General features: G+C 46.1%; 1 protein-coding gene across 2 annotated transcripts; it reads left to right on the forward strand.

Moving 5' to 3' along the window:
- Positions 1-319: 319 nt before the first annotated feature.
- Positions 320-9397, forward strand: fbxl20 (F-box and leucine-rich repeat protein 20). Of its 2 annotated transcripts, XM_068336681.1 has the most exons (16): positions 320-400; positions 1055-1240; positions 4906-4967; positions 6363-6417; positions 6544-6618; positions 6767-6861; positions 6957-7025; positions 7100-7195; positions 7277-7403; positions 7689-7763; positions 8143-8273; positions 8376-8436; positions 8556-8600; positions 8683-8739; positions 8854-9066; positions 9194-9395. In XM_068336681.1, the coding sequence occupies exons 2-16, from the start codon at positions 1199-1201 to the stop codon at positions 9299-9301; spliced, it is 1311 nt and encodes a 436-aa protein (XP_068192782.1). In that variant the 5' UTR covers positions 320-400; positions 1055-1198; the 3' UTR covers positions 9302-9395. The 2 variants fall into 2 exon arrangements, with proteins under 2 accessions (XP_068192782.1, XP_068192781.1); XM_068336680.1 differs by having other exon boundaries at positions 8683-9066; positions 9194-9397.
- The last annotated feature ends 3674 nt before the right edge of the window (positions 9398-13071 follow it).

Consider the following 13071-nt stretch of genomic DNA (forward strand, 5'->3'; position numbering starts at 1 on the left):
TCATTGTGTGACGACACTTCCACGTTCAACATGTCATTTCTGTAGTGTGTCTGCAATAGTTTTGTAATAGTTTTATAATACCGCAGTAATATGGATCGAATCAGAATAGAATTTCGCAGCTGGTGTTTTTATCACAAATGCAGTAAGTGGAGTCAGATATATCAGCGTGGCTTATTTTTATTTTCAGTATCATTAACGAAAACGATCTTGGAGATGGCTGTTTTTTTTTTTCTAGTAACGTAACACGCATGTACGTCTACGCAAAATGACGCTCTGCCTGTCTTGATTCTAATTGGATGCGACCTCTATCGAGGGCGTGGCTTACACAAAACACGGAAGTGTTGTTTCCTACAGCTCTAACAAAGTTACGATGAATGTTGGAGAACAATAACTGCACAAGGTTAGAAGTAACACGCGTTAAAAACGTTTAATATGTCGTGAGAAGCTAAATTCTCGTCTCGAACCGATGTGTTCGACGTAGACGTGAAACTTTTGCGCGAACAATTACGAACGCCGCTCCACGTTAGGGCCTTCGGGAGAGAAATAATCCTAATAATAAGTAAACATGCAGCTAAAGGTGGTCCGTTTGGGGTTGATGCATCAACGGCACCAACCGATCCGACAGCTTTAGGAGTTGTCAAAATGGAATCTAATCTGGAGTTCCATTTTTATTTCTAACGCGTCGTAGGATTAGCCATGTAGCCAAACACCAGCTGGGCTTTAAAACAACAACAACAACACACACACCGCTTCGTATTTATACACGACTGGCCCAAGCAAATACAGCAGGAAGTCGCGTTTGGGGTAACACCGCAACTAAATATATTCATATTTATTATTTCTAAGTGATGCCGGGGGGGTGTCAGCTCCATTTTAGGCTGCCTGATCCTATTCCTGTCGGACTATTGTGTGCATGGATGGAAAAGCTGTAAAGGGGGGGAGGAGGGCGAAGCCAGCAGATAAGAGAATCGGGCATGTTGACTGTACGCCGCCTGTAGCCCACCTTTAAAAAAAAAAAAATCCGAAACAAGAGCTTTTACCGTCTTTTCCACAGGGTGAGAAAAAAAAATCGCACCTTCGGAGGAGCTGCCAGGACGGTAGCATGATATTCTCAGAAGGGAATCGGCAGGAAGAGGGCCCGTATCTGCATTTCACTTCGCCTGAACCGAATTCATTGAGTCGGTAACCAGCGTCCGACATGGGGAAGGAGGTAAACGGGGTTTCGCGGAGCCGGTTTGAGGTGAGTTTTACACATCAGTGTTTATTGACAGTTACTGCTTAGCATTCCACGCAGCCATTTAAATCTCAAGCCTGCAGGCCTGTGTTATGACTGTTCCTGTATTTATTGTAAAACTGCGCTTTTTCTTTTTTTTTTTTTGCTTTTTTTTGCAAGCAGCTTCCGCAGTGTTTTGGATCAGATCAGACGCTGTTGTTTTAGTCTAAACAACATATAGCCTGGGACTGTTTTTTTTTTTTTTTTAATTTTGTTTATTTCTTTATGGATGCTAGTCTGTATTACCATGACGCCCGTTGGTGCTGTTCATCCATTTAAAAAAAAAAAACGGATTTTAAAGGTCCCAAAATGTCCTCGTTTGCCTGTGCGCCTTCAAAACAAAGAGGCTACACGGAACACGCGGCTCACCTTCACACAGGCCCGTTTTTCCACCAAACACGATTTGCGTTTTGAAGCCGTGACTTTTATTTTGGTGATTTTTTTTACGCACATGTGCTGGGGCAGGGGATCGTTTTAACCACTTATTTGGACCTATTTCTTCCATTCGACTGTGTAAAAACCACGGGCTCTGCGGTAATGGGGGGTGGGGGGTGAAGTTCTCTCTGCTTCCAAGCCCCCCCCCCCCTCCTGTATTAGCATGGAAGTGTGGAAAAATGAACCCGAAGTGACGCCGATTGTAGCCGATGCTGTCGGGAACCTCCGGTGTTGCTATTGTTCCGTTTAGCTTAAACTTTATGTCGCTAGTGAATGTCGGTGAAACAATAAATAAAAGTCCGTGTTACGTATCCGGTGACATTGGGCTGTGGAGCCTGTGGACGTGGAGTTGTTTAATCCCCCAGATAGCGTGAGATTTTGTGTGCGGTTTTTTTTATTTATTTTTAACGGTACAACAGCTGAAGATTCAGGTCGTTACCTTCTGGACCAACAGCTGCGGCGGAGCTGCCGGTCAAGCTAACCGGAACCAGTACGGGAGGAAAAGCGGAAGTTACGTTTGTCTGCTTTCAAAATAAAATCTTTTTTTTTCCCATTGTGACGGTGGGTGTATTTGAAAGTGATACCCCTGTTATTTTTTGTTTTGTTTATTTTGTTGTCCGACGTTTGCAAAACTTCCTGATGTCCACAAAAATATAAGTAGACATTTAACGTATAAAAACATGATTACAAAGGCATCACTGTGACCAGTACTATTATCAAAACTATCATCAAAACAAACAAAAAGAAGCTTGTCTTTTCAATACTTCCCTTTTCACAACTCAGCTTCCTCAAGACATAAAGTGTCACAAAATATGATAAATATGCTAATTTTTATCAATTCATTTGACTTTTTATTTGTAAATTAATACACGCAGTTATGAAACGTTATTTCCAATGATCAATATGATTCATTTTGGTTTACCAATGTCTTTGTGCATTAGTGGGAAACATGTTAAGATAAGAGAAGCTTTTGTTCGTCCCTCATTGGGTAAATTTCCACAATTACCAAACCAAAATTGAACCATAATGGTATTGACATGCTAATATTTACTGTGTAAACTTTGACATTTCAGTTTGTCTTTCAAATGCAAATGAAACTCAAAGAAAACTACCTATACTCCTAAGATGGTTAGAGCTAACTGCAGTAGCCTGAACCAAGAGATATACAGTATTACTTAAATTAGTTCACTAGATAAACTCAGCGGTGAAACTTCCTGAATTTTCTCTCGGTGACTTTTATTTTGACAGTCCTCTTGAAGCGTGGTCTTTCACCCCGGGTAGCTTTACTGCTCTGCAGCAGACACTCATCTGTTGGATGCTAGTCCACGACAAAAGGCTGCAGCGTTCTGTAAAGTCGACAGGCTGTAATGACTTCTTATTGTCTTTGGCATCACTGCTGTGGTATTTATAGTGACTGGGAGTAATGCAGCTGAAGCAGTTCAGACTGCAGACAGTAAATCAGTCACTTAATTACTGTTTTACTGATGTTTATGTGACATGATGGAGGGAAATCTAACCCTGGACCCAATGTACCAACCGATTTAGAGAAAAGAATGCACAAAAGAGTTGTCGATTTTAGGCCGCGATCAATCATGTGCACATCCTTAATCTAAATCCTGTCAATAAAGTTTGCCTCATTAATGCCCTTCCTACTCTCCCCCCTTTGTACTTCTTGTTTTTAAGCCTCACGTGACCTCACCAGCCAGCCAGTAAATTAATAAACCAATACAGTAGATCGATTCAGCCATCTGGGTGTCTAATCATATGGCTTATTCCTGGGTGACGTATGGAAAACAATGCAACACCAGTTAAAGCAAAATAATTAGGATGTTATGGCAATAAAGAAGTGCTTTTTACGTTATGTTCGAGAATAGATTATTCATTTTTTAATTCATATCTGGATATAGATTCACCGCTTACCAGAATTCTTTAAAATATCTTTCTTTTCTTTATTTGCGTTGTGATCACATCTAGCTGGAGGGTTCAGCTCACTCAGCTTTTTACCTCCTGTCTGGCCTGCTTCACCCACCAAAGCTGTCCAGTGGAGAAAACATAATGCCCACATTCACGCAGCATCAGGTTCATTTTATGTCAGAGTACAAAAGGGGACAGTGTATGCCTGTGTGTGTGTGTGTGTGTGTGTGTGTGTGTGTGTGTGTGTGTGTGTGTGTCTGTGGTTCTTTTGGAAATGTCTGGGATTATTTGGCTAGAGAAAAGTAACACCATAGCAGTCGAACCGTTGGAGTCGGTTTGCCCCAAATCCAAACACGAATGTCTGCTGCTGCTACCCCCCCCCCCACCCCTTTCAAAATTTTACATGTCTTCGTTGGAAGGTCGCCCCTGCACAGACAGCTGTGTGTGTGTGTGTGTGTTGTATGTCTATCAGAGAGACACAGAGAGGCTTTGACCCGGTGCTGACTGGGTTTTTAAACAGGAAGACCTGCCAGGGTGTTTTTTTGGGAGCTGATGAAGAGGGTTGAGTGTGTGACTGAAGCCGACGTGAACATCACTTCAAATTGAGATTTTAAAAAAACTTTATTAACCCCAAGGTGCAATTGAATTCAGGACTGACGCCCACCATCGAATGAACTCCATTCGTTCTTTATTCCCTTCTTTTAGACATCGTCAGATTTTTTAAAAAAAATTTATGCTGGTACCCATCATATTTGCATACACAAATACAAATCCAGTCCTTGCTGATCTCATCACATGCACGCACACACACACACACACACACACACACACACATGCACATGACTGAGTGGATGTTCCTGGAGCCCTGATATCCTCCATAAGTGGGTTTGTGTGGGTGTGTAATCAGTTCTCAATAAACGCGGAATTGTCACTTGTCTGTGTAAAAACGCATAAAACGCAAATGTTTTGAGTCAAAATTGAATTTGGGAGCGATTCCATGGATAGATATAATCCAATTTCAGTGCGAATTCAACCGAGTAAACAACACAGGAAGTAAACCTGATAAACCTCGTGAGGAGATGACGCCGCAGCTCTGTGGTCGACGGTTCGAAGTCCTCCGCTGCTCAATTTGCTTCTCGTTTTTTCTTAGAAAACGTGAAATCCAGTCGTTTGCGCTGCTTTATCTCACAGCAGCCCCCCCCCCCCCCCACACACACACACCCCCACCCCTCCTCCATTCCTAAGTTGCGAGGCTTGACCTTATCTCTTCCACTCCCTTTCAGATGTTCACCAACAGCGACGAGGCGGTCATCAATAAGAAGCTGCCCAAGGAGCTGTTGCTGCGGTGAGTGACGTTTCACAACGCTCCAGTCGAACGTCTGCAGGGTTTTCTTTGGCAAGTTTAAAAAAAAAAAAAAAAAAATGCATGTTGTGTTCTGTCACCGCTCCCTGCCTTTTGGGAGTGAAGGCAGAGAGACATTTTTTTATTTCTTTGCACAGCTCCCTCCTCCTCCTCCTCCTCCTCCTCATCAAAAGCGTGAACGACAGACGCACGTTACGCATCTCACAATCATCTCCTGAATGCTCACTCGCCCTTAAGCTAATATCTCAACTAAACAAACCACCGTGATGACAAATTTTCCCTCATTCCACACCCTCCTCCTCCTCCCCCTCTTCCTCCTCTGCTCCCTTTAATTCTTAATCTGCCATTAAAAACAGATTCTTGAGGTTGTAAAGCACTCGAATTGATTACAGGAAGAGAAAAAAAAAAAAGACAAAAAACCCCAAACAACCCAAGAGCCCTTGAGCTAACAGAAAATGAAGGCCATAACTCAAGCCTCAGCCTCGCCAAGCACCCGCCGCCTGCTGACTCGGCTGATTTGCCCCGACTTGCGAGGCTGACGGGCCGGGAAAAGACGAGGAAATGAAGTTTCTGCAGCATCGATGCAGGGGTGTCAAACTCATTTTCACCGAGGACCACATCAGCGTAACGGCTGTCCTCAAAGGGCCAGATGGAAATTATTAAACTAAATGTAACTCAATGTAATGTAAATATACCTAAAATAAATATCGCTTCTCCTGAATGTTAAATAACTCTAAATTTATTACTTATTCAAGTTACAAACATTAGTTGCACAGAAAAAACTTGTTTGTTTCACTGTTATAACATAAATCCTTCTAATTCGTCAGGTTATTAAACCCACAGAACTCCATCGATCCAGGATCAAACTATCCAAGAGAATAAAGAAAAATAACATCAAACAAGTTAGGACATCAACTTTGTTCAAAACTTTTTTGTCAAAGTTAAAGTGGACTTTAATACTGCATTGTGGGAAATGTAGTTTTGGTCAAATCACACTTTTGACCTATTTATTTTTAGACACTGTGATCTTTGATGCTCTTGTGGGCCACATAAAATGATGTGGAGGGCCACATTTGGCCCCCGGGCCTTGAGTTTGACACGCGTGTCGTAAAGCTTTGGACCAGATCCTGTTCTTTCTCACCAGAACTCGACTTTGTGCAAACTCGTCTGTTCTGCAGACTGAATAAACACTTCTACCCTGCCGACAATCATAGACTTTAAAGACGATATTCGCAAATTAATTCACTGCATTGTGCAAAGAGAGGAAGCAGACATGGGGGGGGGGGGTGTTGAGCTGAGGGCAAAGGTCAGTGTTGAAGAGGAAGCTTCTGGTCGAGGAGATCGGGGTCTCTAACCCGTCCCTGTCTTGTCTTCCAGAATCTTCTCCTTTCTGGATGTGGTCACACTCTGTCGCTGTGCCCAGGTGTCACGGGTGAGTCTGTGTTCACAAGGTGTCGGTGTTGCCCGTCTGTGTGTGTGTGTGTGTGTGTGTGTGTGTGTGCATGTTGTGTTTTCTGAGAAACATCTTGACCTTAAAATGTTCCCTTCCTGATCCCAGTCCTGGAATGTTCTGGCCCTGGATGGGAGCAACTGGCAACGAATCGACCTGTTTGACTTTCAGAGGGACATCGAGGTGAGGAAAATGTCATCCACGTCGACTTTTAATTTTTAAGGAGTACATTTTCATTCAAATATTACTTTTAAAGCTCTTTTAATGTTTAAAATAAAAGAGTAGAGGCCGGTTTAGTTCAGTATTCTGAGTGGAGTTGTCCTTGTTTCAGGGCCGGGTGGTTGAGAACATCTCCAAACGATGTGGAGGCTTCCTGAGGAAACTGAGTTTGCGGGGTTGTCTGGGTGTGGGCGACAGTGCCCTGAGGTGAGTCTCGCAGGTGTTCGCCCTGAAATCAAGCTCAGATTTCCTCAGCACACCAAGAAACTATCATCTTTTTTAATTAATTAATTTTTTTGCAGGACTTTCTCGCAAAACTGCAGAAACATCGAGCTTCTCAGTCTGAACGGCTGCACCAAGATCACGGACAGGTAGGGAAAATCGATTCCCGGGGAGGGTTCGGTCTGTTTTTAATCAGAACCTTCACGGTGTTTCTCCTCTGCAGCACGTGTAACAGCCTCAGTAAGTTCTGCCCGAAGCTGAAGCACCTGGACCTCGCCTCCTGTACCTCAATCACCAACCTGTCGCTCAAAGCTCTCAGGTACGCAGGACCAATATCTGCTTTATTCCGTGTTGCTGATCTGAAATTAAGAGGTCTCTTTCCCCCCCCTCCCTCAATCAGTGAGGGTTGTCCCTTGCTGGAGCAGCTCAACATCTCCTGGTGCGATCAGGTCACCAAGGACGGCATCCAGGCGCTGGTGCGCTGCTGCCCCGGACTGAAGGGCCTTTTTCTGAAGGGATGCACGCAGGTACGTTCAAGAGCTTCAGGCCAAAACTGCACGGAACTCAAATGTTTCTGCCGAGTCATCGTTATTTCTCAACTCGGCGCCGACGTGGGCGGCCGTGTGATCTCCCGACGTTTCGTCAGAGTCGGCGCCGCCTGTCGCGCTCGCCACAGAGTTCCTCTTCTTTTCGGGCCGCTGTCACTGCAAAGACGAACTCCGTTTGGTCCTTTAAAGCTAATTAAATCTCACATCAATGACATTTCTGATGTTTTTTCTCTATCTGTCCCCCCCCCCCACACACACACACAGCTGGAGGACGAGGCTTTGAAACATATCGGGGGTCACTGTCCAGAACTGGTGACGCTCAACCTACAGACGTGTTCGGTAAGTAGAGTTAGCGATGCCAGAAGATGAGGCGCGCTCACGCCGTGCGTCTCACTGTGAGTGATCAGGGGACGAACAGGAAGTGGAGGTCGTACGAGGTCCGCGCGCACAGAAGCCGCCTGGAGTCACTCGATCGACCCTGAGCTGACGTCAACGAGGGAGGCGACGCCACGACAAACCAGAATGTCTTGTTTCCGGAGCCCGGAGTCACGACCCCACCTACCTGTGTTCTGATGGGAAGAGTTGGAATTACCTGAAATCTCTTCTCGTCCCGCCCCTTCCTCTTTTTTTTTTGCGTACGTGTTCTTCTTTGTCTCGTCTTCCTTTTGGTAAATTTTTAATCATCATTCTTTCTCCCCCCCCCCCCCCCCCCGAGCAGCAGATCACCGACGAGGGACTCATCACCATTTGCAGAGGTTGTCACCGCCTGCAGTCGCTCTGCGTTTCGGGCTGCGCCAACATCACCGACGCCATCCTGCACGCCCTGGGACAGAACTGTCCTCGCCTCAGGTGGAAACCGCCCCCCCCTCACCACCACCCCCCATTCTTGTTCAATGTAATGCCTGCAAAATCTTGACTAGCGTGACTCTGACGTTCTCGTTCTCCTTTCAGAATATTGGAAGTGGCTCGCTGCTCTCAGCTCACAGACGTGGGCTTCACTACGTTAGCGAGGGTGAGTTTGCCTCCCCCCCCTGCCCCCCCACCAACAAGAAAGTATGACTGATCTGTGTATATCAAATCGAGGTCACTTGATGATTTGTTTTGTTTTGTTTTGTCTTGCCAAACTTCCAGAACTGTCACGAGCTGGAGAAGATGGATTTAGAAGAATGTGTGCAGGTAAATACAAGAAATAACCCCCGCCATTCCGTTACTGCCCCCCCTACCCTGCCTGAATTTGTTTTGTTTTTTTATGCATCAGATCACAGACGGAGCGCTCATCCAGCTGTCCATCCACTGCCCTCGTTTGCAAGTCCTGGTGAGTCTCCCCCACCCCCCCCTACCCCCTTTGACAGATTCTCCTCCAGCAGCTTTTTTTTCTGTTGCGATTAACGGCGTCGTCGCCGCGTTGTCGTCTCACCCCCCAACGCAGAGCCTGTCCCACTGCGAGCTGATCACCGACGACGGCATCCGGCACCTGGGCAGCGGGCCGTGCGCCCACGACCGTCTGGAGGTGATCGAGCTGGACAACTGCCCCCTGATCACCGACGCCTCGCTGGAGCACCTGAAGAGCTGCCACAGCCTGGACCGCATCGAGCTGTACGACTGCCAGCAGATCACCCGCGCCGGCATCAAGAGGCTACGGGTGAGCCGGGGGCGGGTGTGGGGGTGGGGGCTGCAACCCTGTCCGTTTAAAGCCAGATCCCAAACAGAATGCCCCCCCCAGGAGTCCATTTCCCTGTTCTAAATGAGGTTTTTCCTTCCCTCCGCAGACCCAGCTGCCTAACGTCAAAGTGCACGCCTACTTCGCCCCCGTCACTCCCCCCCCCTCCGTGGGGGGCAGCCGTCAGAGGTTTTGCCGCTGCTGCGTCCTCCTATGATGTAAAGACACTCCCCCCACCCCCATCCCAACCCCACAGCTCATCATTTGACACCCCCTGAACTGCTGTACCCCCCCCCCCCCTTGTGGAAGAGTACTGTACATGCTGGTGTGTATATGCCCCCCATCCCCCTTCACCTGCCTGGATCTGCAGAGAGGGGTCAAGAGCCAAATAACGCGACAGGGTCTCTGATAACCCCCCCCCCCCAAATGAAAAACAAACATTCCTAAATCGACAGCCACCCCTGGACCCCCCCCCCCCCACATCACTGAAGGTCATGTAACAGCTACCTCTGGACGGGTACGGCGTTTTAGAGCAAAACCTGTTGACTCCGCTTGAACGGGGGCAGCCAGCAAGACACACACACACACACACACACACACACACACACACACACACACACACTGAAAGCCTATTTTGTGATTCTTATTTTTTAAGGACACTTGCAGCTATTTGCACTGACGGTGAAGCTCTGAATTTAAGATGAACACACACACACACACACACACACACACACACACACACACACACACACACACACGCATACATTGAGCTTGCTTCACCTGAACCCTCCCCCCCACCCCCCCAATCCTCTCGTTGTCTCTCTGTTACAATCAGAAGCTTCAGTTCACTGGAGGGGTTCCATATTTTTCTAGAGTTGACCTCCGACCCAGACGCCCGGCGGGACCCCGATGCCAAACGTTTGCATGTCACACCTCTAGTTTTTTTAAAATCTAACTGTAGATAAAGGAGGACCACGGAGTCCGAGGGGCCGCGGCGACAGAGGAGGGGGGGGGACAGGACGCGGCTCGGCGTTCTGTCAGAACGCACGTAGGAACTTTTTGAACGAGTCGGAACTGAAGCTGGGGTGTGACGGAAGAGTTGGTCTGAGGAGGCTCATGACGACAAGAAGGCGTTTGATTGGTGGAGGGGAGAGAGGGGGGGTGGTCGGGGTTGTGGGGGCTCTGACATCACTACATGGATTCACTCAGTCTGTCAAGGACGACAGGAAGGAAACGCCAATCACAGCTGATCTGTTCAGTTACACGGGACTGACGGCGAGAGGAGGCGCCCGGCGTCTCGTCCAATCAGGAGACGGCGTGGACAGCGTTGTACCCCCTCACCTCCTGGAACCGGTGGAACCGGCGGGGGTTAAAAAAAAAAAAAAAAAAAGTCCACATCAGACCGATGGAGTTACTGCAAGAGGACGTCGGCGACGGACGTGACGGATTCTCCCGCCTGATGGGGTGTGGAAGCCGTGGATTATCGGCGCCAGATTCCCTCCGTTTCTTCCTCTTGTCATTTTAGAACTTTTCTCTTTCACCGCTTTTCTTTCTTTCTTTCTCCGGATGTTCCCTTTTCTTTCTTTCTTTCTTTCTTTCTTTCTTTTTCTTTTTTTTTTTTTAATTTTTTTTTTTTGCGTTTCTGCTTTGGTGTGGTTTGAATTGCGCCTGCTTTGTGTTTGAAGTCACGGGTTCAGCGTCTCCAAGTCGACTTCCACGCCCCCCCCCCCTCCCTGGTCCTCAGTTCTGATCTGATGATGTTTGTGTTTTTATTAAGAGTTTATTGTTACTAAATGTTCACAGTGTAGCCTGTGTCTGAGTGGATGGGGGGGGATCGGATGAGGGTGGGGGGGTGTCGGCACCAGTGCAATTTTAATAAATGTTTGAGTTGGATCTTATTTATGTGAGCTGAGGAGTTCATGGGTCATGTCTGACGTAGGTTTTTTTTTACCTCTTGAATGTTTCCATCGGTGGGAATCTGATGTCATTCTCCTGTCCCAATCACGCCCCCCCCTTTTTTTTTCCCATGATGCACCCCTGCACAGACGTACCAAAACGAGACGGACTAGAGTGGAATGTCAATGGCGCTCAAACGTCTCCAACAGGCGACGCGTCTGTTCACGGCGGGGATGAAACACGACGAGAGGAATCCAGTGTAATCCAGCCTGATCTGTTTCTTTGTTTGACTGGAGATTAACGAGAGATTAGGGAACGACTATGAGTCAAAACAGTGGAGACGTCGGCGTCGGGTTAAGACTGTCAACCAGAGAGAAAAAAGGAAAAGTTGTGGAGTTTCATCCGTTACCCAATCATAACGCTCGCTTACCCCCCCCCCCCTTCCAGGTGTGGGACGTCATCAATGCAGCCAGCATGTGGTGTTAAAGCAAACACTTTGAATGGATTACAGGTAATAAAACTCACTCATACGCAAGAAATAACCGGTCATCTGTGTTTTCACGCTGCAAAGGCTCCACAGAAACAGGACTGGGACGTCTCCTCCCTTCACAGATCCACCATCAGTTTACGCTCAAGTCCATCTGCATCTCTTATCGGATTGTTTTCCGATGCATTCAGGCCCAAACACGGAGCTGGGGGTGGTTGGGGGCGACATAAAGGCCAAGGCGAAACCCGCAGAACCATGCCTGAGAAATTAAAAAAAGAAAAAGCGAAACAATTTTGACAATGACTGTAGTTCATTTAATTACTGTAAATCTTTTCCGTTTTTCTTTTTTTTTCTTCTTTTTTTTAATTAACCGATATAAATGAATATGTATGAATAAATATATACCTATATTATTAAAACCTGTGTTTTTTTCCTGACTGATGATGGGGTTGGAGGGTAGTGGCTGTGTGCAGATGCGCCATCAGACCACTAGATGGGAGCAGTGAGCCAGATTTCATAACGCTTGTCTGCTGTGGGTCACAGGTTTTATGATCCATCAGCTGTTTGATGCTTAAGTTAGGAGCAAAAGATATAGCCCCCCCCCCCCCCAACTCCCCTTTAAGGGTATAGAAGTTTGTATTGTCACATAAAATATGCAGCATTACTAAAAAAACACGCAGCAACGCAGGACTAAAGTTCCACATCAGCAGTTTATAAAGAATGTTAATTAAATTAACATTGACCTGCAGGAAAAGCAGTGGTGTTACTGTTAGCATTAACAAAGCCTCTGTTCTATTCCCTGACAGTTAAAACAACGAGTCAGCACCAACAACAATAAAATAAAAAAAAAACGAGCATGAAACTGAAGCAGCAGAATGGGATTCAGACACCATTAACTTTTTTAACAATGATTAACACCGGAGTGTTTCCCGCTGAAGTGAAAAGCCTATAATTAAAAAAATAACGCTGGAAATATTTGATGAAAGTCTGCAGAGGCTTGTCTGGAAATGATGGAGAAAGGATTATGTGGAGAAAGCATTATTTGTACTGTTTATGTGGTTTATTTATAGATGTTATTTAGATTTAAATACACAGCACAGGCAGAATAAGATTGTATTTGTCTAACTTGAGTGGAATCCCATGTGAGATCCTTTAATTCACCAGGGGAGACCTGGTAGAGAACATCAAAACACACTCATGGAAAGAGGTTCTTCACAGTAAAAATAGCTGAAATTTTGAGGACTTCTTTGCAAATCTGTGGCAGGGAGGTGAAGAGATGAGCGTTAAGGACATCACAGGTGAATAAAGAAGCTTAACGCAGTATTTCTGCGCCATTATTACTCCTCCTCCTCCTCATCAGCAACCCAGCCACTTCAAAATCCTTTCCATTCCCAATCAAAGTGATGCAGAGCGCAATCAAACAGCCTCTTTCAGTTTAAACAATATTTCCATGAAGACAAATGTGAAGTCTTATTTAAGAAAATCAATAAAAGCCCTCTAGAGATTGCTGTGCTTGTGGAACAAATGGGCTCTAATTTAAAAAAAAACCCCAACAACAACAACTGCTTGCGGACTCAAGTGTCTATATTTGTCTGCTCTTACAT

The sequence above is a fragment of the Antennarius striatus genome, chromosome 16 (genome assembly GCF_040054535.1).
Source record: "Antennarius striatus isolate MH-2024 chromosome 16, ASM4005453v1, whole genome shotgun sequence".
In the NCBI taxonomy this organism is placed as follows: Eukaryota; Metazoa; Chordata; class Actinopteri; order Lophiiformes; family Antennariidae; genus Antennarius; species Antennarius striatus.